This window comes from Vicugna pacos, chromosome 13 (genome assembly GCF_048564905.1).
Source record: "Vicugna pacos chromosome 13, VicPac4, whole genome shotgun sequence".
NCBI lineage: Eukaryota > Metazoa > Chordata > Mammalia > Artiodactyla > Camelidae > Vicugna > Vicugna pacos.
The window spans coordinates 32,410,546-32,434,047 of record NC_132999.1 but is presented as its reverse complement, the minus strand read 5'-3'; the positions used below and the strand labels follow the sequence as shown (position 1 = coordinate 32,434,047).

The window sequence follows — 23,502 nt, the reverse complement described above, 5'->3', positions numbered from 1 at the left end:
GAGGTCTCCCACTGCCCTTCCGGGCTCAGCTTTCCCTGGAGCGCCCTCTCCCTTTCCCCTGTCACCTCCCTCATCCTTAAACTATAGCCACCTGATAAAGTAGTTCCCAGTCCTAAAGGTCCAGTCCAAATGCCTTAACAAAACTTCCTTGGACCGACCGACCGACAGACAGACAGACAGACACACACACACACACACACACACACACACACACACACACACACACACACACACACACACACGATTACTCTCCCCCAGCCCCATGTTTCTAAAGCACGGCATTTTCTCTATTACACTTTATCTTCCTGGTTGCCTTGGATTAAAATTGGTCATGAGGGTATGGCCTTCCCATCAGATTGTGAGCAGGGTGGCCTGACACCCTGCCCCATTAATCTCTGTAACCCTGAGGTTACCTAAGGGTCTTGCACATGGGAACCTGCTGAGACTGTCCTAAACTCTCAGGCTCTGTCCCTGGGAGTTTAGGGCAATCCCAGCACTTGCAGGGGAACCCGGGAGAGGGTTTGTGTCTACAGACCAGTCTTAAGTAAAGGAGGACACAGCCATGGTTGCAGCAGAATTCGGGACACTCTGAGGGGGAGACGAGACTGGGGAGGAGTCTGTGATTCAGCTGCTCCTTCTCATCAGGAGACTCTTATAAAAACCAACTCACAGAGGCTCTGAGTTTGCTTCTTCATCTGCTTGGCATTTGCACGGAGTACCTGCTCAGAGCCAGGTCTCTGCTGAGCTCTGGGGACTGAACCAGCCAGACCCTGCCCTGGGGACAATCAATCACAACTGGTAAACAAGGGCCATGCAGTCCAGAGGGACAGCCTGTCCCGGGAGTGGGACATAAAACGCTTTATATCTGAGATCCTGTGCAGTCCTCTGGGTTAACGACTCCTTTGTCAAGATCATCATTTAACGCCCATGTCCCTGAGAGGGGAGAAGGGTTTAGTGAGCCCAGGGCTAGGAAAGCAGCCTTTGAAGTAAACACTGTCATTAACACAAGGACAGCAGGCCCTTGCTGCCAGGTGAGGACACAGAAGGGCTCATTCCGGGAGACTCACTCCTGCTCCCCTTCAAAGTCAGCACGTCTAAAGCTTGTCCCCAGGCTTACTGTTCCTCCTGGGTTCCCATCTCAGGAAGGTACCCCCATCTACTCCACCGGCCAAGCCAAACCATGAGCATCACGCAGGACCCCCTCCCATCAGCCACAGTCACTAGGTTGCTCACATCTCCCTCCGTCGCGTCTCCAGATGCCTCCTCTCCACCCTCCAGCAGCTCCAATGTCTCCAGCCTCCAGCTGGCTCCCTCTGAATCCATCTCCTTCCAGGCACCAGAGGGATCTTTCTGAAATGCATACCTGATCCTATTCCTTCCCTGCTTAAACTCCTTCAGTGGCTCCCCATTCCCATGAGAATAAAGTCCAAATTTATCCTAATAAAGCCTATAACGTAGCCCCCTGCCTCTGCGCCCCCGTGTGCCCCTAGTACCAGCCACGCTGGATGACCTGCAGCCTCCTGACAGTGCTCCCTCCCGAGGCGGGTGCACAGAGCTCTCCTCTGCCTGGAAGCCCTCCCGGCCCTGAGCGTTCCTCAGGCATCAGCTCCGGTGTGGCCTCCTGGCTTGGGCTCCTTCTAGGGCCTCCTACAACCCCCGTGCCTCCCTCCACAAATGCACTTAGAATAACTGCCTGTCAATTCCTGTCCCTACCAGGCTGCACACTCCGTAGGGGTGGACATCAGCTCTGATTATTCACAACACCCAGCACGATGCTCCTCCCTGACCAGTTCCGTGAGGGGCGACAGCGCTCACAGGTACAGACCCTGCCCATCAGTGAGGGTCTTGCTGACTCTCTGCGTGTTGATCCTGCGAGCTGAAGGCCACTGGGATGGATGAAGTGAGGTTGTGAGCGTTTAGAAACTGACCCAGAGGCTGTCCTGGCAGTTCAGATAGCTCTGTGGGTAAGTGATTCTGATGATGCAGGCAGCAGTGAAGGTCTGGAGTAGAAACAAATTTAAAGCTATTAGGGCAGACGCCTCAGGGCACTGCAGTGTTTGCAACCGGACCCAATGACTCTTGAAGTCAAAAGTGAATTTGAATGGGATCCAAATAATGTTTGTTGAGGATCTGCTACATACCAGGTGCTGTGTTAGGTGCTTTCACATAGCTTTTAAGTAGAGAGGCCATGTAAGTTGTCATCCAACCAGTGACACTTTTGAGAGTGAAAGGGGGCACTCCAGGACAAGAAGTATAAACCAGAACTGCCCCAGGCAAGCCAAAACTTTAAACCATCTATCTGTAGACTACACTTCATGTACCTTTTTTGTAACTGCTGACACAATTTGTAAATCTATATTTATTAGTATTCACTTGTTTAATGTCTATTTCCCCACCAAATTGCAAGGGTTAGGGTTGGGTTTGCTATTACAATTGCAATGTACTGAGATAGGAGGGAAGGGAGCAGGGCACAACCATTAAAAGAATGACACAGCCATTGAGAATACGACAGGAACTGGTTAGAATCAACTTGGCCTGAGATGGAGGAAGATTCACCTTCCGGTACAACTTGAGCCTCATTACGCTCTCTGTAATATGTTAACATGGTAAATGACATACCCACAGGCACCATGACAGTTTCGAGGCCATATAAGGCCAAAAAGTGGGTGGTGGTCCAATTCATAGAAATCCCTACCTCTTCCCCCAAATAGCTGGGAATAATCATCCCACTGTTAGCACATGAATTTATCTAGTCTATAAAAACTATCCACCCCAACACCTCGAGGGTACTCCCACTTTCCTAGACAACCCCACGCTCTGGGGCTGCTCTCCCTTCTGAGATGGCCTGTACTGTCTGTGGAGTGTGGATCTCCCTGAATAAATCTGCTTTCATTTTACTATGACTTGCTCTTGAGTTCTTTCTCACAAAAAGCCAAGGACCCTTACTTGGTGGGGGGTGTCCCAGGGACGCAGCAGACACCTGGGACATGACCATTCTGTCTCGCTCCATTTTCCTGCAATAGCATATAGAAAGTCCTTGATAACTAGTTGAGGAAAGAAAGAAGAGAGTAGGATTCTGGGCAAGGAGAGAGGGAGGGGGTGAGAGGGAGAGACTGAGGAAGCTGGGTTCCTGGGCCAGGTCAGCTTGGCTCCCAGGTTAGTGCTCCACGTCCTTGCTTGGGGCGTACAAGAGTGGACTTTCAGGAAGAGTGCAGCTCCCACTACTCGCTCAGCATCCAAGTGTGTTCATTAAGACCCAACCAGCCGATGATCCACCTGCTCACGGCACAAAGAGTATCCTAACAGCTCTGAAATTCAGTGTTGCCTGATCTATGTTCTGTGTCAGGGCCAAGTGCCCTGCCGCTTGTGAGCAAATCAGTGGCTTCTGAGTGACGATGGCAAAACCTGACACCCTCCCTCTGGTTCCTCCCCCAGTTCTCCCTAAAGCACCACTTTATTCTGGGGCCCCCTCTGTCACTTCCCCTGCCTCATGTCTTTTCTTTGATCGCACCTCATTGTCCCTTCTGTGAATAACTGTTTTGTATCTATAAACCATATTACAGTTGGCTTAACAGAATTTGCCAGGTTCAGTCCAATTCAACTCAACAAATAGTTATTGAATATCTCTTATCAGCCAGATCAGAAAAAGTGTAAGGGCTGATCTCTTTAAGAAGGAGGTGGCAGAAGAAGAAGGCAGCGTGATTCTAGCAGGGAAACTGCAGTCAACACAGAGGTCTGGGGAGCAGAACCCAGCTGACGACTATTCAGAAGCAGCTTCTCTCTGCCAGGAAAGCTGGCATCAAGAGTTCAGGGTAATAAAGGGGTGTGGTGAGCACGGCTAAGGCTTTCTTTTGTAGACCAGGAAGGAAGCAGATATACAACTGTGGTTATGTGAGCTCTGACCGCACAGAGACCTAGGCAAGCAAAGATCACAGAGGAGGATCAAGAGTTGAGATAACTACTTCACACCTAAGACTCACTTTTTCATTAATCCTTGCTCTGAGATAGGCCTTATATATTATTCTTTAATTTAGAATATTCTTATTGGCATCTTCAAAGAGAGTGAGTAGAATGAGGTACATGGTGCATCTCTGAAATACCCCAACTCTGGTTGCTGTCTTGGCAATCACTATCTGTCCCCTGATGGTGGTCAAGGGGTCAAAAGTCAGTTGTCAAGACAGGAAAAGACTCAGATGTAATCTCACTAGAGTGTCCGCCAAACAACCGAGTCTCCTCGAGGCCCCCTTTTGGACAGGGTCATGTAGCTTAAAGCTGAACACTTAGTAAGGCCAACTTCACGGCTCACACACCCATTCCATCATCAAGCAGCTCTAATGGTTAAAAAGTTTTATTTCTCCACAGCCTTACCTCTTGCTTTGGCCTCCACCCAGAAGCTGTCCATCTTCTCTGCTAACCTTCAGACAATGATGATGGTCGACTCTTTTCTCTAAGCTATGAAATCCCAGTGTCTTCTCCTACTTCTCACAAAGGCTTGCTCCTCTGAGCAAACTCAGTATGGAATCTACTGTTCCCCCTTTTTTTCTGGGAAAGCAGGCCCTCTTCTCTGGGAAGAGGTTCATCACTGCCACCACACCGCGCAACTCTAACGTGTGGTTCCAGGGAGGCTGTCCTGTCCTTGCATACACTTGCCTCATGGGCCACAGCTGCCTTGCCCAAGGTGAGTCACTCTCATCTGGCACTTGACATGCAGAGGACGGGTGGAGGACACCAGGCTACAGTCTTCAGCTAGATGAGACTCTGGGACTCTTCTAAAAAAATTCCCTATTTTGGTTAAACTAGTTCAAGTTGTATTTCTTCTGCTTGTCACCCAAGAGCCCTGCCAAGTGAGGCCCTCCTCCAGCATATGTCCTTCACCCCACGAGGTCTCCACAACTGAAGCAGGCCTAGTCCCTCCCTGGCTCTGATCCTGAATCCCTCATTTGCAGCTCCTAGCGGACTCACTCAGGACAACACTGTCCATTCCCAGACCAGGCCGTAAGACCGGCAGCGCTGAGGGGGTTTGGTTACTCACTGGGTCGTTGTACATCTGGATGATGAGCTGTTTCACCCCGTGCAGGGTAGGGTGGGCCCACGGAGAGGGATCCAGCCAGTGACGATTCAGGTCGAACCCCATCAGAGAGCATCTAGGCAGTACCCAAAGTCAGAGTCAGTGCGGACAGGACAAGTCTTGCTTGTCAAACTGCAGCAAGGAGCAGGAGCAGGTGTCATGCCATTTGCCTAGCACTTAATTTTTTTTGCCAGAGACAGTTCTGAGCATTTTACATGAATTAATTCTGTCACTTTCAACAACCCTATGAGGTCGCCATTATTACAATTCCTACTTTACAGAAGAAGAAACCGAGTCACAGAGAGGTTGGAACATATTCAGTGAGCAGTCTCACTTCAGTGTCCATGCCCTGAGACCACAGAGGCATGCACATCTCCTATGTATGGCCAGGAAGAAGGCTCAGGCCCAGACCACTGGCATCCCCACTGTTTCTCTCTGTCCCACATCCACAGCCAATCCATTGTCTCTGCCTTCAAAATATATTCAGAACCCAACACTTGACCTCCACTGCTATCACCTTGGGCTTGGACCAAGATCCAGAGCACTGTAACAATCTCTCACCTGGTCCTCTTGTTTCCACCCTTACATCCTCCCACCCCACCTCTCATCCTACACACCACCCCTGCCCCATTTTCCACACAACAGCCAGGGTGATCCTTTTAAAACATGAGTCAGATCGTGTCCCTTCTCTGCTCAAATGGTTCTCTGTTAGGTGCAGAGTAAAAGCCGAAGCCCTGACCACCAGCTACAAGCACCCACGTGGTCCACCCCCGTTAGCCTCTCTGACCTCAGTCCTACCACCCTCCCTCTTACATCTTCTGTGCCAGATTCTGGCCTCTCTACTCTTCCCCTAACACACTTGGCACTTCCTGCCCCAGGGCTTTGGTACAGGCTCTCCCCTCTGCCTGGAAGCCTCTTCTCCAGATGCCCGAGTGATTCATTCTCCCGTAGGGCAAATCTTTGCTCAGATGTTACCTACTCAGTGAAGGCTACCCTGACCACTTTTCCATGATCTGCCTTGAGCACATTAATTATTTCACCAGGGCAGGTGTCACTGTGACCTCTGGTCTCCTCCTCTCTCTCTCTTCCTTCTTTTATTCCTCCCTCCAGGACTTAAAGCCCTTCTCAGACTTGGGAGGATGCACCTTCTCCAGGCCCCTGGGCAGCCCCCATCTGTGGGGCATGTGCACACTGTAGGCACCCCCCAGGCCAGCCCAGGCTGAGGTGAAACTTCCAGAAACCCTGAGCTTGCTCACGACTCCTCTCAGATCCATCCTCCTCTATCCCCAGAATGTTTCCCATACAGATCTGACTATCTTGCTTTCTTGATCAAGATTCATCTATGATTCTCCATCACCTATAGGATAAAATTCTCTCTGCAGATTTTTAAAAAGATTCAACACAGATGATGGCCATCTCCCTCTCTCCCCATTCTCTGCCCAAATTGTCCCCCTTTTCCTTCTCTATCCCCCCGTCCCACTATTTTACCCACCCCATCTTACCTTCTAAACCCCTCTATTTCCCTTAAGTAATACCATTTACCCCCCTCAGCTTATTACATCTACACCCCCACCTATGACCCTACGCAGAAAAAGAAAGGACTCTACTGGGGACCCACCTCTGCTTCCCAGGGGGTGGTGTGAGAAGTAAATAATAATTTCCTTTGACACAACATTGTAAAATGACTATAACTCAATTAAACAAAGATTTGCCTAGCCCTCAAAAAAAGAAAAAACATTTCCCCCATCACTTAAAATAAGCCTGCTGGGAACCCTGTGGGAGAGTAACCAAAGTCTCGTGAGCACACATGGGGAAAAGCTTCATTGAGGAGAAGCCATTTGAGTTGGGTCTTGTTGAATGAACAGAATTTTTCCAGGTTTTGGGGCAGAAGGAAAAGTGTAAGCAAAGAAAGGAACTATGAAGCCACCCAGGGTATTGGGGGGATGGTTTGATGAATCACAGAGAATACAGTGAGGAGGGGCTGACAGTGAAGCTGTAAAGCGAGCCGGAGGGGAATGTGAAGGGCCTGCAATGCCTGGCAAGGAGAGGGATTGTTTTGTCTTTGCATTGCTAGGCAGACATTAGCTTCTCGTCAGTGGCAGACTGGAAGCAGAAACAGTCCTGTATACAGGCGACAACAACCTCACCCTCACGGTCAAGGGAGCATCACCAACAGAACATTCACTGACATTACTTTGCCCCGAGGATTAAGTACTGTACTAAGCACGAAATACGTCATGTGTCAACCTTACAAGGGAGGTGCTATTATTCCCATTTTGCAGATGTGGAAATGGAGGCACTGACAGGTTGTAAACAACTTGCTTGAGAAAAGAGGTGAGGTCAGGATCAGTCTACAAGCCGTCTGACATTCCCTGCTCACACAAAACATAAAGATGTGCTCACAGGCTTATATCCATTTACAATTCAGGACAATGTTATGAGGATTAAATGAGATAATGCATGTAACAAAGTTAACTTAGCGCAGGTTCTGGAACTAATAGCAGATCAAAAATGTTATGTTGTTGTTTCATTGTATTTTCATTGTTTTGTGCTACATGCCATGTGGGTGACACAGACTATTAAGTTTGCAGTCCACAGGGGGCTGGAGTGCACAGCAGACGGTGGCAGTCAGGGATGACCTCCTGGCTTTACCCTCAGTCTGGAAATCAGGCAGGTCTGAGTTCATAGCCATAGCCCTTCCCTCCTAAAGCAGTAGGCATTTGTCCCTTGTCTTTGGGGAATGCCCAGCATCTAACTCTGTGATTGGATGGCACAGCATTGGGGAGAGTTCACTCCTTCATCATTATAAGATGATGAGACTGTGGTGGTGCCTTTTCTCTTACCCCGGAAGGCAGCCGGGCCAGGTGACCTGGCAGCCAGGGCAGCAGCAGGGAACCCAGACTCAGGCAATAGCTACTTCCGCCCAGGACTTAAACTTGGACTAGGTGATGCCAGGCTGGAAGTTGGATCACACGGCAGGGCCACTGAAGAACAGAGGTAGATTATTCCTGCCAATGGCCAATCTTTTGCCCTCCAGAGCTTTTTTGTTAATTGGTTGTTTTCGAAGTCTGGTCCTCCAGCTTCTGCTTCATTCTGTAAGCCCCTTCCTATAAAGTCCATTTTTTTGCTTAAGTGGCAGAATCAGTCCTTGTTTCTGTAACTGAAAGCATCCCTAACCACATGGCTCTGTGGGCTTACTTATAGAAAACGCCAGCAGGCCCCTATATTGTCCACTTCCCCATGGCCAGTCACCAAGCAAAGGAAACCACTAAGCTGGGTTCTGTTCCCACAGAGCTCTTCCAGATGCACTGAACATCTAAAAATTTAGAAAGGAACATTGTTGTTGAGAACAGGACTTACTCATAAACAGCTGTATCCTCACAGACGTTTAGCTTCCCTACCTCTCCCTCGTCCAAAACAGAATGCCCTCAGCAAAGTCTTGGCCATGTCACCAGCCTATTGCATGACACCTCCGGGACCTGGCACCCATCACCTCCCAAGCAGCTTATCTCATCCTTGGACTTTCTTAACAGAGAGTTTTCCTTCTCTTTAGCTGAATTTTGTCTTCTGGTGACTTCCTCCATCAGTCTCAGCCTTGCCCCGTGGTATCACACAGGACAATGAGGCTACATTGGGAAAACTAAAGGCTTTGGAAGTTAGCTAGGCTTAAGTTTTAGCTGTGCTTCTTAACAGCTATGTGATTTTTTAAACATTTCTTTTTAAAACACCCGTCTGGGCTTCTGTTTTATCATATGTATAACGAGGATAACAATCTTGACCTTCTGAGTTGCTTACATGAACTGATGTCTGTAAAAATGGCCCGGCAGAATCCTCAGACAAGATGAACATTGAAGAAACGGTAGCCAGTGATGACCGTGGCAGGGGTGATGACTGTGGTATTGCTGGAATTGTCTAAACCTCAATATTGTCCCCTCCAGGAAGGCTTGCTGACTCACTCTCTGCAAATGTGGGGTACGTGCTTTCCCACGGCATCCGTTGCTCCCCCATCAGAGTGGCTCCAGCACAAGATGTAGGGATTGTTGGGTCTGTCTTCCCCCTGGACCGTGAATTCCTCAAGGGCAAGAATGATGTCTTATTTGTGCTCTGTTCCTGTGTCTGACAAAGCCTGGACTACAGTGAATTAAAGACGCAATTGTTGAATGAATACTTCATGCTTTGCCAAACACTTTCCTGTCTTAGATGATACAGTTCTCACAACCATCCAGCCACACAGGTGGATTCCATTTTTCAAGTGAAAGCGTTGAGGGCCAGAGAAGGTAAGCCATTCCTTCAAGGTCACCCATCCAGAAATGCATACAGCCCAGCCTGGAATCCAGGTGCCCTGGCCCTGGGCTCCATGGTCTTCACACCTGGCCATGCTGCTTCCAGGAAGCCCCTTCGGTTCAAAAAAATGAGACTTGAAACTGCAGGAAAAGTGTCATAGGTGAGAGATCCTGAAAGATCAACTCCATGATCCAGCCTGCAGATGAAAGCAGGGTACGGCTGGTGATTCAAAGGCAGCGCAGTCCCCAAGAACCCCAGCTCTCTTTAGAAGCTAGAGCATTTGCGGAACTCTTCAATCAGTAGCACCTATGCTGGGTTCTTTTTGAGCTAATTTTTAAAGGCGGCTTCTAACAGCAACCAGTTGATCAGTAGATGGGTATTTATTGAAGAAAACATCTTAGTCAAGGTGCAGGAGCCCTGGCTAGGGGCCAGGGACAGGCCTCGCTTCCCACATCTATATCATCTTGGGAAAGGAACCTCCCTCCTCTGGGCTCCATGCTCTTCTTTGTAAAACGAGGAGGTTATACTTCACTCACAGAGGACCCTTCCAGCTCTCTCATCATATGATTCTAAAGCATCGGTAAGTGGGCTTTACCTCCAAAGGTAGGGACTTGGAGGAAGCACACATTTTGAATAAAGTTAAGTTGAAATATAAAAAGAAGGAAAATTCTAGGAAAAGGGTTGATACCATTTTAAAAAGAAAAGAAAGAAGAACTGAATAATCAAAGGTTACCAATATCTTAACATTAACGGCCTGCATTTTCCAGCATTTGAGATTCGCCTCAGACCCAGGCCTTGTTTCTAGGAGTTCGCAAGCTGCTCAGAGCTGTGAAGAGAAGATGAGAGTCTGCCAAAGTCAAGGCATATGAGAGCGTTCCAGGCAGAGTTCACGGCAGGTGCAAAGTCAGGGAAGTAGAATGCTCGGAAATGGCAGAGATTTCTAACAGGCTACTAGTGCTTTACGCTTGTGTCCTTAACTGGGCTGTAAGCACCAGGAGGGCAGGGCTGATGCAGCCTCTTTCTCTTCAGTGGTTCCAGGACCCAAATCATATGCTTAAGGGGGAATGGCCAAGACAGCTCCAGATGCCAGACTGTTACCCCTGTGGTTGCCAGTTCAGAGTCACTGCATGTGAAACCCGGGGTCTCTGCCCTGGGCCTCTGTCTCCTTGGTCCTCCTCTATTCTGTTACTTATCTTCAAGATGAAATTTCTGCATGAGCTCAAAATCAGGACCTATGTTCTGACAATGACTGGGGCCATCTATGGCACCAATGAGATAGAATATTTAACATTAGGACCATTCTAGAAAATCCAAATTTATGGAAGTTAAGTTTATATATAACTGCATAATACATAATTTCTATCTCTAGAGTTGGAAATACTCTTGAGTATCTTTTCTTTCTTCTTCCAAACTGAGCCCAGTGAGGGCAGGGGCTACATCTGAGGCATCTTGCCCATCTCCACTCCAACCAACTTACTACACACCCACGTGCAGAGAAGGCTTCATATACCTACTGAATGAAGGAGTGAATGAACAGATGCACAAATGCATGAACGAACACCCTGAAGGTCTGCACACAAGGTTTAGATAATTACTTGAAGATGTGTTTGGAAAAGTATTTAGGCATTTGTTACATGCTAGACACTTTCACAACAACCAAGTAAGGTGTGTATTATTTATCCCCACTTTATAAACAAGCAAATAAAATCCAACAGAGATATGACCCTGAGAAGGTCACTTGACAACTACTAGAATATACAGCTGGGATTCAAACCCAGGTCTTACTGAACCCTACAGGCCTTGCAGTGACCCTTTGAGGGCCCCCTCGGCCGTCAGCAAGGCTGTGTGATCTCTGAAAGAGATGCTAGGCTGCCCCTTTGTCTGCTCTTCCTGTGCTGGTCTCCTCCTCCTCTGGGGCAGAGCTACCATGGTCCCAGAGAATATTACTTAAATAGAAAATAAATAGCTCCATCTTGTGAAGGGCATCATGTCTCATCCCCGTTGCAGTCATGGCAGCTGGAATGAGAGCAATGATTTTAATTCCCCTCCTTATGACTTCCTTTTCATCTCCTCTAAAGGATAGCGAAAAAGGCAGCTTGGTGGCTCCAGATCAATCTTGTCCTGAGCATGGTGGGGCTGTGTGCTCCTGGAAGGGTGGCACTGACAAGCAGAGATGTAGGGGGCACACATGCAATTGTCCCTCAAACACAGCAGTTTTTCAGCATTACCAATGAGCTGGATTGAATTAAGCATATTTGCACCAAAAGCAAAATAAATATTGCTTTATTTAATGTCATTAAAAGGTTGGGATTCAATTGCCCTTGGCCCGAGGCACCTTCTAGCTCTATTGATTGGACAGTGTCAGCATGCCAGACAATCTGTCATCAACAGCTCCTGCAAAATGCTAGCCGGTGGGGTGGGCTCGGCTGTGGTGGAGATGGAGGTAGCAGGCAGCGTCCTTGTCCAAAACACACGCAAGGGATGATTATAATGCATCCACTCCCCATCACCACTACCGAGATATTTAAAGCATTTCCCTCACGTCCCTTCTTAGATTATCACAACAAGGATGTGACCCGAACTGTGGAGGCAGGGAGGAGGATGGATCATCACACAGGTTCCAACTCAGAAGGATTTGGGTCTGAGTCTCAGATCTACCAGAGTGGTTTTACGGCCTTGGACAAATTCATGTTTTGTTCAAAGACCTAAAAGCACTGGGAGAGCAGAGACCGAACCGATTTCATCTGACACTGAGTCTTCAGTGTCAGCCCAGTGTCAAGCATACAGCCAGGTCGCAGTTACACTGCACAGACAGAAATAAACAGAAAGGTTAAGTAACTGGCTCCTAGCCCAGCAAGGGTAAGGGACAGAGGCAGGACTTGAACCCAGCACGCCCAGCTCTAAAGCTTGTGTTCTTAACCATCACTCTCTTCTCTCTCAGCAGCGCTGGGAGTCAGGCCAGTGCCTAAAAGAGGGATTCATGTGAGGTGAAGGGTGGATGCAATACCATTAATTTTTAAATGGGGAAATTGAGTCTCAAACAGGGCCTTGGACGAAAGGTACCTTTATGCAACAACTCCCTCCACTACCCCCCGAGAAACAGGTGCCCCTTCTGGGTGGGTGAAGTACAGAACGATGCCGCTTGCTCTGCTCCCAGCCCACCTTGGCCCTGCTGACCGGGAGCCTTTGTGCAGTGCACAAACTGCACGTCCGTGGGAGGCGGCCCTGGATGTGCCCAAGGCTCACAGCAGAGCCGGGATGAGCACTCGGGGTTCCTGCTGCCAAAGGTCAGCGAGGCCTTGGCCCTGTAATGGTGGTCTTTCTGGCAAGGTAGCAGGACTGGGGAAGGGGGTGCTTCCTGGAATAGAGCCCATGTCTAGCCCTAAGGTCCCTGGGGCCCTTTCTCTCAGCACTCACTCTGGGTGGACAAGGAGAAGCTTCGCTGGGGTGCCCTCTCCCTTCCTGCAGGCGGCACGTGCGCCAGGGAGGCCGCTCCTCCTTCCTATCGCCCGCTTGGCAGCAACAGTCAGCAGGCCTGGGGGGATTTCCACCCTGTGACTTAAAACACTCGTGAGAGCCAGGCACCAACTGGGAGGACCCAATATTTCATAAAACCCAATCCCCACAATTTCAAAGATGGGGAAACTGAGGCCAAGGTCACACAGGTATGTGAGGGTAGAGTAGGAAGTCCATTCCATGACCGATGGGTTATTGTTCTCTCTATGAGGACACTAACAAAGAGTAAAAAGAACCATTTAAAAGGCTCAAGGTGGGGTAATTTCTAAAGGAGTGCCCTGGCCCCTGGGGCTACGAATAGGCTAGTTCCATTTCTTAAGTGAAAAGGGGCAGAGGAAGCACTAAGGGGAAGAAAACCCCCTTAGGTCTTCACACATCTGGGAGCTGGCGGGACCCCTGCCCACCTGGTCGGAGCCTGAGAAGCAGCTTAGATTAAGTGTGGACTCTGGAGCCAGAGTCTGGATAAGATCCTGGCGTGGCCACGTATTAGCTGGACGCTTAACCTCTCTGAGTCTCAGCCCTGATCTGCAAAAGGTGGGTTCTGCTTACCTCAGAGGATTGTTTTAAGGATGAAATTGGATCAGCTGTGTACATACTGGGGCCATCGCCTAGTTTAAGTGCTACACACGTTAGCTGGTCTTCTGGTCTGATCTTGGAGTGACTCTCAGGGTCCTCCACAATCTGATTCCCACTTATTTCTTCAGCTTCTTGCATCATGCCCTCCAACCTATACACCATGCATGGCTCACACCTTATACCACCTGTGAGCTAATGACAAAAAGGCGCCCCTTTTGCTGGCTGGTGCAGTTCCTTCAAGTGGCGAGGCTTGTCAGCCCCCACCTGCCCTCCACTGCCTTTGTGCTGTGCGCGAGCCTTCACTGTGGGTTGCAGCCCTGACCACGTGCACTGGCCACGCCAGACCACCCGGCATCCCCAAGGCTCCCTGCTCACTCAGGGCTCACGCAGCAGGGCTCGGAGGCTGAGTCCTTGGGCTCCAAGTCAGCTCTCCGGTTTTGACTCCTGGACCCCCCTAGTATGGGGCCTTGGGCAAATGAGTTAACGGCTCTATGTGCTTCAACGTCCTTGTCTGCAAGATGAGGATAACACAAGAACCCACCTCGTAGTTTCACGGGGTGACTGGGAGAAACTCCCCAGTGCTTTCCATCCCAGTGGGGACTTTCAGTCCCCCAGGAATAAGGAGAACGACCCTCTGTTTCCACCTTCTTGCTTCCTCTTCCGGAGCGAGGGGATGGAACTTGTGTGACCAGTCAGCCTGAGGGAAGGAGCAGGGCCTGTTGGGCCTGGTCCCCCTGCACAGCTCCTTAGACCTGCGACTCTGCAGGGACGGTCTGTTCTGGCCTCCTCTCTGCCTTCTGGGAGGCAGCTCACTTCCTGCTCGGCTTGTGGCTGGTGGGGAAGCTGAATTTTGGGAGGAAGTAAAAGGAGGCCAATTTTAGCCACAGGTATAAGCCATGCCTTCCAAATCCTGCTTGTATTGATACTAATGCGAATATTTCGACCTCTGTCTGATCCCTGTGTCTCCTCCTGTGTTGGCAGAAGTGGGATGAGAGTGAGAGCAGGAGTAGGGTGAGTTATCGCCCCGACATCTCAGGTGGAAATTATACATTCAAAACTCCTAGGACGGGGTCTGGCAGCTTGTGTAATTCCTAGAACGTTTGTATTGTGATAGTCATGGCTGTCATTGAGCATCACTATTCCTTTGGTTTAGAGCGCATTACCGGTCTCTTCACCCGGCTACCTCCCACCCTCATCAAGACCCCGCTCACACAGCCCCTCCTCCTGGAGGTGAGCACAGGGCCGAGCCCACCCCAGATCATCAGCGCCCCATACAAAGTACTTGCTGGGTGAGCATTTGAGGGAAGGGAAGGAAGGAGAAGGGAGAGAAAACAAGAACAAAGGGAAGAAATAATTCAGTTGAAAGACTTCTTAAGCAGAGGCAGAGTGCCAGCAAAGGCCAGGGAAGGCAAGGGGACAGGCCGGAGGGTGGCGGGGCAGCATGGGCCAAGGGGGGCGGTGGGAGATGAAGCAGAGAAGGAGGTTCCTGGACACTGTGCTTGCTGTGAAGACCAGACCAAGGAGTCTAGGCTCCCTCTGATGGTCAGCAGGGAGTCACAGAAGGATGGGAAGTAGAGAACTGACATGATTCCAGCACTGGTTTAGGAACTAAGACCAACAGTGAGGAAGTTCTTGATTCTATCACATTGTGTTGCTCCTTGGGCCTCCCCAGCCACTAACTCTGGGCTCCTGTCTCCTCAGAGGCCCATCTTCACTGCAGAATCAGTTATTAAAATCAACTTGCTATCAACTCTAACTTTGGAATGCTATTCAGCTGCGTGCCGGGACAGAGATGGGGAGCTGCCTCCACAGACATCTAGCCATCTGGCCTTTTCTGCAAAACCTGGCTGGGAAGCTCATTTGAATAATTGGTTTTGGCGGTGTGCACTTGTGGGTTAGACACCTGATTACACTGCCAGCCCCAGTGTCCTTTCAGACTCTGTAGAATCATCACTCAGGTTACATAAAGCAGGAGAGAGTCTCTGGGAGGTAAGGCTTTGCCTGGCCCCTGCTGCCACTTGTGCTTCGTCTTGACTAACTACGTGGCTCACTCACTGTGTGACCTTGATCAAGTTACTTACCCTCTCTGTGGCTTGGTTGCCTCTTTGTTCAAAGAGGGAGCGTGATTTCTGCCCTGTCTATGCCTCCTTGTAAGGCTCTCAGAGAAGGCGGGGTGGGAGGGTGGTGGGGGTTGTGACTTAGCTGGAATGCAAGTGGAAGGACTTCGGTTGAGGAGAGCACACTGTCGGGTAGTGATGTGCGTGTAGGCTGCACCAGACGCATGTCCCCACAGTTAGGTTTGTGATGCTCCCTTCCTCCTCCTATGCCACTCGCTAGCTCCATGAACTTAAGGGAGTTACCTACCTGTGCCTCAGTTTCCTCATCTGTAAAATGAGAATAATGACAGAGGTGTTCTAAGAATTAAATAAAACAATACCTGTAAAATGCCTAGAATAGGGCCAGGCCCAGGAATTTAGCTACCTACTTATCACCATCCTCATCACCATCACCACCGTCATCCTCACCACCGTCACTGTCATCATCATAACTGTTCCATCCTCGACACCATGTCTCAAATACAGACCATGACAAACATATGGAGCATGTTCAGGGGACAGCAGGAAGGATGGGGAGGGAAGTGGATTTTAGATTACACATGGGACATTCAGCCTGGAGAATAGGAGCAGCCAGCAGCTGGAGTGAGTGGGGAGTGAGGAGACGGGATACACAATCCTCAGACTACTGAAGGGCTACCGTGTAAAAGATGGACTGAACCTAACCAACCTTTTCTGGGGAAAAGCAGAAGTGATGGGCTGGCAAGGGAACTATATTCAATACTTTGTAGTAACCTATAGTGAAAAAGAATATGGAAAGGAATATATGTATGTATGTGTATGACTGAAACATTATGCTGTACACCAGAAACTGACACACTATAAACTGACTATACTTCAAGAAAGAAAAAAAAAGGAAGTGATGGTTTAGGTTGAATACAAACACCCTGTAACAGTCAGAGCTGGCATCAGCAGTGCATTGCTCTGGGAGGGAGGGAACCACCCAGGCCTGGAGGCCGCCCAGCAGAGGGGCACGGCAGTCACTCAGGGATTCTGCTGAGGGGACCCCTGCCCTGGGAGGGGAACTGGGCTAGATGTCTCTGAGCTACCATCCCTCTCCCAGGCTGGTGAGGCGACAGCAGAGGCAGCAAGGGGGACGGGTGGCCAGGGTGGAGAATGAGGCACAGTGAGCAGGGGCTAGCAGCTCTCTCATGAGGCCATACTTGCAGTGGATCTTTGTGATCCATTTCTAGCTTGATGAAAAATGCACAGCTTTTATGCTGTTAGAGAATAGAATATCGACATGTATTTTACATTTTACATAGCTAATTTTATGTCCTATTCTATTTTGGACAGCTTAAGATTTTTTCCCCCTTTGGATGTTGAGGTGGGCAAGGTCGGTCAGTTATAAAGTCTGTGCATGTGTGTGCGCGCGTCTGTGTGTGTGTGTGTGTGTGTGTGTGTGTGTGATTTGGAAATACTTCCCCTGGTGTCTCACCCTCTGCCATACTTAATGATGTTTGCTGTGCAAATCTTCCTTTATCTCCATCTTACGTCTGGTGAACTCCTGTATATCCTCCATCCTTCAAAAACCCTCCCTCATCACCCCCAGTCAGAAGGAAGCACTCCTTGCAGGGATACAGTGGAGAAGGGGGTTAAATCTGTAGCAGGCTAGGGTTGGCCTGCCTGGATTCATAAACCTGATCTGACCATTCCTGCTGGGTGACCTGGGGCAGGTTCCTTGGTGTCTCTGGGCCTCAATTCACTTAGAGGCCATCATATTACCTCCATCTGAGGGCTGCTGTGAGATGATATACATACTGTGTGGTCAGTAGGCCCTGAGACATTAGCTCTGATTGTGTCCAGGCCTCCACAGCACCACACACACCTCCCCAACGACCAACACTGGGCTTCTTATTGCCAAGGGCTGCCTCTGACTTCCATCTGCTTCCCTGAGGTGCAGCACAGGGCCTGACACTCAGCAGGCCCTCGACAAACCTTAGTTAAACTGAATTTACTGCACTGGAGCATCCTCTGCTACATGAAGCTCGTGCGGGCCAAGAGACACAACGCGCTGCGAGCCTGCAGACCCCAGTAGCGCATCCGTTCCCACCGCAGGGTCTGTAGCGCCTGCCGTGCTATCAAGCTGGACCATTTCTGCACCACCCATGGAGGTCTGTTCCTCTTCCCCACCTCCGCACTCCCAAGAAGCACCGAGGCTTTCGAAGATGAGAAATTTCACAGCATCCTGCTATCTTTTGGGTAACTGTGTATTTTATGATGACTAATAGGCAATTACTATGGTAATATTGCAATTCAGCTTGTGTGAGGTTTGGGAAATGAGAAATTATGGGTAACTACTTTGAACTCATTTCTATGGTAACAAAAAGTAATTGTCATTAAATACCAGTTATACTGAGGCTGTACCTGGTAATTATAGATTTTTATGCCCAGAAACATAAATAAAACCAATAAATTTATTCAAAGGCCTATGACTGTTTACTTACACGTGGCTCTATGGAATACACCATGACAAGCACCTAATTAAGAAATGCAAACCCAACGCAGAGTTTCATATTGCCATATGGAGACGGAGAGTCTGTTTTTCACATGCAAGGCGCCTGGCGCATCACCAGGGCTCAGCAGAAAACGCAGTGGGGTACAGGTGGGGATAGAGGCTATCTCTTTGGCAAAGGAGATGCTCGGGAGGAGGAGGTGGCAGAGAGAGAGCGCCAGTGCTGCAGTGTGTGGGGACAGCCACATCTGCTGCCGGACGGTGAGAACTGCCAACCATCATAGACTGGCTCGGCCTGTCACCCCCAAACCCCCGAGGCCTCCCAGCCTTCCGCCCAGGAACTGCCTTGGCGCTCCTGGCCCTAGAATACCAGAATTACAGCGTTCACCCCTCAAAGGTCCCAGATCCCCCTAGAACTCTTCAGAGATGCTCAAATTGCATCAATAAGTCATACCATTTTTTATTGTGGTAAAATACACATAAAATTTATCATTTTAATCATTTTTAAGTGTACGACAAAATGGTATTAAGTACATCCATAATGTTGGGCAATCATCACCACCAACTATCTCTAAGACTCTTTTCATCTTATAAAACTGAAACTCTATACCCGTTAAACAATAACTCCCTATTTCCCCCCTCTTCACTCCCTCTGGAAGTCACCTTTCTACTTTCTGTCTCTATGATTGTGACTACTCTAAGTACTTCATATAAACAGAATCATAAAGTATTTGTCTTTCGGGGTCTGTCTTATTTCACTTAGCATAATGTTCTCAAGGTTTGTCCAAGCTGTACCATCCTTGACAGAACCTCTCCCCAGTGCTTCTACTAAATGATGAGAAATGCCTTTCACCTCATTTTCCTCTTCCAAGAGGGCCCGAGGGGACCAGAGGCCAGGGGAGAGGAGCGTCTTGCCCCAGGAGAGGAAGGTGCAGGAGAGCAGGCACAGTTCGATGGCTGGCTGGCTCTCTGTTTCCGGCAAAGGCAGGATTTGGGAGCAGGGAGAGGCCTCGCTGCACATAAGACCCTGAACATGGCTCTTCCTTTGCAGCCTCAGTTTCCCTGAGCTCAAATGGATATAATAAAAACTAACTTTCCTTTCTCAAAGAGCTGTGGTAATGATCAAATGTGGCTTTTAAGTGTGATGATATGTGGCTCTGTATGATAAAATGTGGTTGTGAACCCAGAGTTCACCGAATCATTACAGTAGCTCATCACAGCATTCAGGTCATGGCAGCAGAAGATCCAGCAACTGGGGTTTGGAGGCCCTGCCGCTGAAAGTAAAGGGTTGGGAGCTGACGGCATCTGGTGAGGGCTTCTCTGCGTGGGGATTGTAGCTCTGCACCACAGCTCAGCTGCTAAACACTGCTGTGGAGTTAATTTATTCACTTGGAAAATACATGTCAAACGTCAGCTCTGCGCTGGGCACCGTGCTAGGCTTGGGGGATACAGGTGAGCAAAGCCCTGACATCGTGGGGTCTAGAGTCCAGAGGTGGAGACAGTCACCAAACAGTCACACAGATAAGCACGTGACTACAAACTGGGGCACGAGCTACGAGAGGACAGCGCAGAGCACTCTGAGCGGGTGTGAGCGGAGACCTAATTTATATTGGAGGCTCTAGGCAGGTCTGTCTGTCAGGTGGCGTTAAACCTCAGACCTGGACTGAAGAAATATCCAGTGTTATTGGAGCACCGTAGGTGAGACGGGGGGGGGGGTACAACTGTCCTGTGTTTTTATTATATTCCATATTATCATTGCTATCTACTGTTACAGCATCTACCCATTCTAGACAGCGACCAGAGAACGCACAATGGCTGCTATGAACTTGAGGCCCTCCAAACTCCTCCCGGAAGCCAGAGTCTGGCAGCATAGGCAACTTGTCTCTCCACTTTTTCTCCTCTACTCAAGGTAATTGGAGTCGATTTTTATCATCTGCAAGCAGAGAAACCTTAACAAAGAACCAGAGTTGCTCACAGAGTTGCTGTGAGGATTAAAAGAGGTAAGTGTGTGAACATCAGACGCAGCACTGGGTCAGCGAGCAGAATTCTGGGAGCGGCCTTTCTAAAAGGTGCCTTATAACCCTAACACCACTGGGGCCCGGACGCGGTGGATGAGCAGACTCTCTAGGGAGAAGTTCCTTTGGGAAACACTGAACCCTATTTTCCCCTCTTGGGATTCCCGTTTATTAGCATGTTCAAAACTGAAGAATCCTCTTGTAAAAGAACGTGTTTAACTTTGCTTAAACGTGCTTCCCACATTTCTTGAACTCGAAACCCTTTTCTCCCCTGTAACACCTGGGCAAGTCCCACCAAACCGTGGGACACCTGCTGAGGTCGCCAGAGGGGCTCGGGGAGGGGCTGGCCTACAGGACCTCTCAGGCACCCTGGAGGTCTCCATTCAGAGTCTTGATTATTATGTTTCACAGTCTCCAAATCCTCAGTGGTGAATTCTCATGATTGACAGGCTCTTTGTTGCTCCTCAGGGCTATTTTAGCAACAGGATTAATGCGTGTGGTTAGAGATTTTCTTCAACTTTCATAATGAGAATCACATATTCTCACTAGGAGAACTTTGGGCTTTTGGCACAGAACCATTTCTGAGCGGTGGAGCTCCTTTATCCTGAAATCCCCAAATCACAAAATTTGGAGCTGGAGGACAAAGCTAGGAAGCAGTCAGTTCCCAGGACCATTCCCACCGGCCACATGAAGCCCAGAGAGAGGAGGTATTTTGGCCAAGGTCATAGACCTCTTTCCAACTGGTCATCCCTGGACAGCAGACGGTGACACGACACAAATAAGTGGGTGGAGTGGAGAGTACTGACCTCTCCCTGACCATTGCCACTCTTGTAATTAAACAGAAATGTTAACATGAATCAAATGGCCCTTCCACCACCATTATCACTAACAGCGCATCCTGTCCAGGGAGAGTGGAGAGGCATTGCTCCCAGGCCTGCAGCAAGCCGTCAAACCTGCCAGTGCTAATGAACCATCACTTGAGCCAATTAAAAGAGGAAGCAAACTGTCTTTAATTAAGGCATCATGCATCTCATGGGTTCTCTCCAACTGGTACTCAGGGGTACTAGGAAGCCCCTCTGGACCCAGTTGTCACATTCTGGGAAATCATTAAATCAGCTCTGTCTAAAATGGACCTGACTGGGTGTCAGGAAATGTGGATTCCGGTCTAAGCTCTGCCACTGATCTTGGGCAAGTCCCATCTCATCTCTGAGCCTCAGTGTCTTCAGTCAAGTCATCCCTTTCCTTCTCGCATATCGACCAAACTCTTTTAGAGCATCTACTGTGTGCTGACCTCTGCTGACAGGCACGGGGGACACGAGCACTATCAAGGCTCAGTCCCTTCCCTCTGGTGGCTTTAGGACCAGTGGGGTCTATGCCATGGGGTAAGTCGTGTTCAATAGCCAGGCCTGTGGGAGCTGAGAGAAGGGAATGACCAATTCTGTTTTGGAGGTTTGGGGAATATTTTCCAGGAGAAGAGGCACAAGCTGAGTTGGAGCAAGGGTTAGTGAGATGAGGAAGGGACCAGAAGGCTCTGGACAGGGAACCTTTAAGAAGGTAAGCGATCAGGGACCAATAGGAAAAGTTAAGGGAATGAGGCTTTCCTTAGAGTGGCCGGAGCAACCACTCTCAGATAACAGGGTGGGAGATGAGGCTCTAGCCCACACAGAGCCTTGCCTCAGAGCTGAGCAGTTTGAATGCTGCCTTGAGCGTTGTGGGACTAATCAGTTTTAAAGCTGTATAGTTTGGGCAGTGAGGTTAGACAGTCAATGATTTACTGGTTGTATGACTTTGGGCAAGTCTATTGCCTCAGCTGTGAAATAAGGGTAATCACACTGTCTCTCTCACACGAGTCAATGTTCTTTCAGCAGATGGTTCCCCGGGCAGTGGAATTTTCAGCTGTAAACTATGGTGCTAGGCCAGGATAAAGATAATTCAAGAGAAGAAGAGTATGAGTGAGTGTGGGGCTATCAGGGATGCCCACACCAAAGAGACATGCTGTTCACGTGATCTGGGATGCCACTCTCCTTCGTTAATAATCTCCGAGAAGAAACACAGAAACCAGACAGTAATCACTATAACCACCATATGATATTCTACAAAGCACATTTGTCACCACGTCTTTTAAAGCTCACAGGTGCCCTGCCAGGTAAATAATTATTGTCTTAATTATGCAAGAGAAACCGCAATGCATCAGAGAGGGAAAGTGAATTCCCCAAGGTTCCATAGGAAGTAGGTGCCAAAACAGATTCTAGGTCTCCTGACTCCTGATCCAGCAAGCTCCAGCAAATGACCTCAGGTGGCTGTGCATGAAACAGTCAAGGCCCATGAGTCACATTCTCAAGAGCCAGGGTGAAACTTCCTCTAATGAACTCAAGTGTAAGTCTGAAAATTCTTCCTCAGAAACATATCCCCTCTTTCCTCTTGCTTCCACACCACCACTGATGCATTCTCCCCTGTCCCTCACCTGTAATTGCCCAGGTAGACTCCATCAGGGTTGAGCATTGGTGCAATCTTGAAGACCAGGTGTTCCCGGAGGACACGAGCAACAGGGTGCTGGCTTATGAGGAAGTCAATGATCCCTAGGGAAAGAGAATTATCTAGGTTAACCTCAAAGTGTTTCAAGAAGGAGGCAGCACATCTTCCTGAGCTTGGGAAAGTCAGAGCTCACCAGGTGACTTTTGGCCTATGTTGTTAGCCACTATGAGTGTACAGCTACAGACCGCCCAGTGAAGTTTACAAGTTTCCTGGAAGCCCTCCCTGCTGAAGAGGACAGGGAGGGCTTCCAGGAAAAGACCGCATGTGAGCTGTGCCCAGGAGGGCCCCCTGGGTTTTGATAGACAAATATGGGGAGAGGCAGGATAACTCAGGGCAATAAATTCCGAGTTGCTCCCTAATGGGCACGCTGTTGGCCAAACGTTGAAGTTGGATTGGATGATTATGGAGTCTGGGACCTTAGGGGTCTCGGTCCTCACGTTGCTGATGGGCACACCCAGAGCAGAGAGGAGAAGCCACAAGAGGAGAGGGAGGTTTTATCAATGACCCCAACTCTGCTCCTTTCCCCACTTCAAGGGTCCTTAGTTCCTAGACTCAGGGCTGACTGCCTTTTCTGCTTTCTGCTGGTACCAACACCACCTCCAGGCCACCAGACTTAGAAAAGCTGAATTTCCCAGGATTCTCTTCCCACAGTCAGGCAGTGTCCCTCATCTCTGCCTCTCTTCTCAGCCACCATCACATCTAACCTATATGAGAACCACATCTGGCCTAGGTAACAGCAACCACCTCTGGACTGTACCCTCATCACTGCAGCCACAGGGACCTTCCTAAAGTGCAGATCTCACGCTGTCCCTGCCCTCCTTTGTATTCTGGCGATGGCCTGTGTATATCAATGGGGGAAGGGGGGTGGCGAACGACAGCTCTCAGCCCTTGCCCTGTCCCTCCTCTTCTTCATGTTCCTACTTATTCATCAGAGACCTA

The 23,502-nt window shown here is 49.3% G+C and overlaps 1 protein-coding gene across 1 annotated transcript in view; it reads right to left on the bottom strand.

Moving 5' to 3' along the window:
* LOC102529815 (AGBL carboxypeptidase 4) overlaps nt 1-23,502 on the bottom strand; it is a 121,208-nt gene that overhangs the window by 83,793 nt on the left and 13,913 nt on the right. Inside the window, 2 exon segments of the mRNA XM_072974492.1 lie at nt 5,033-5,144; nt 22,493-22,607. Coding sequence (XP_072830593.1) covers nt 5,033-5,144; nt 22,493-22,607 — 227 coding nt within the window.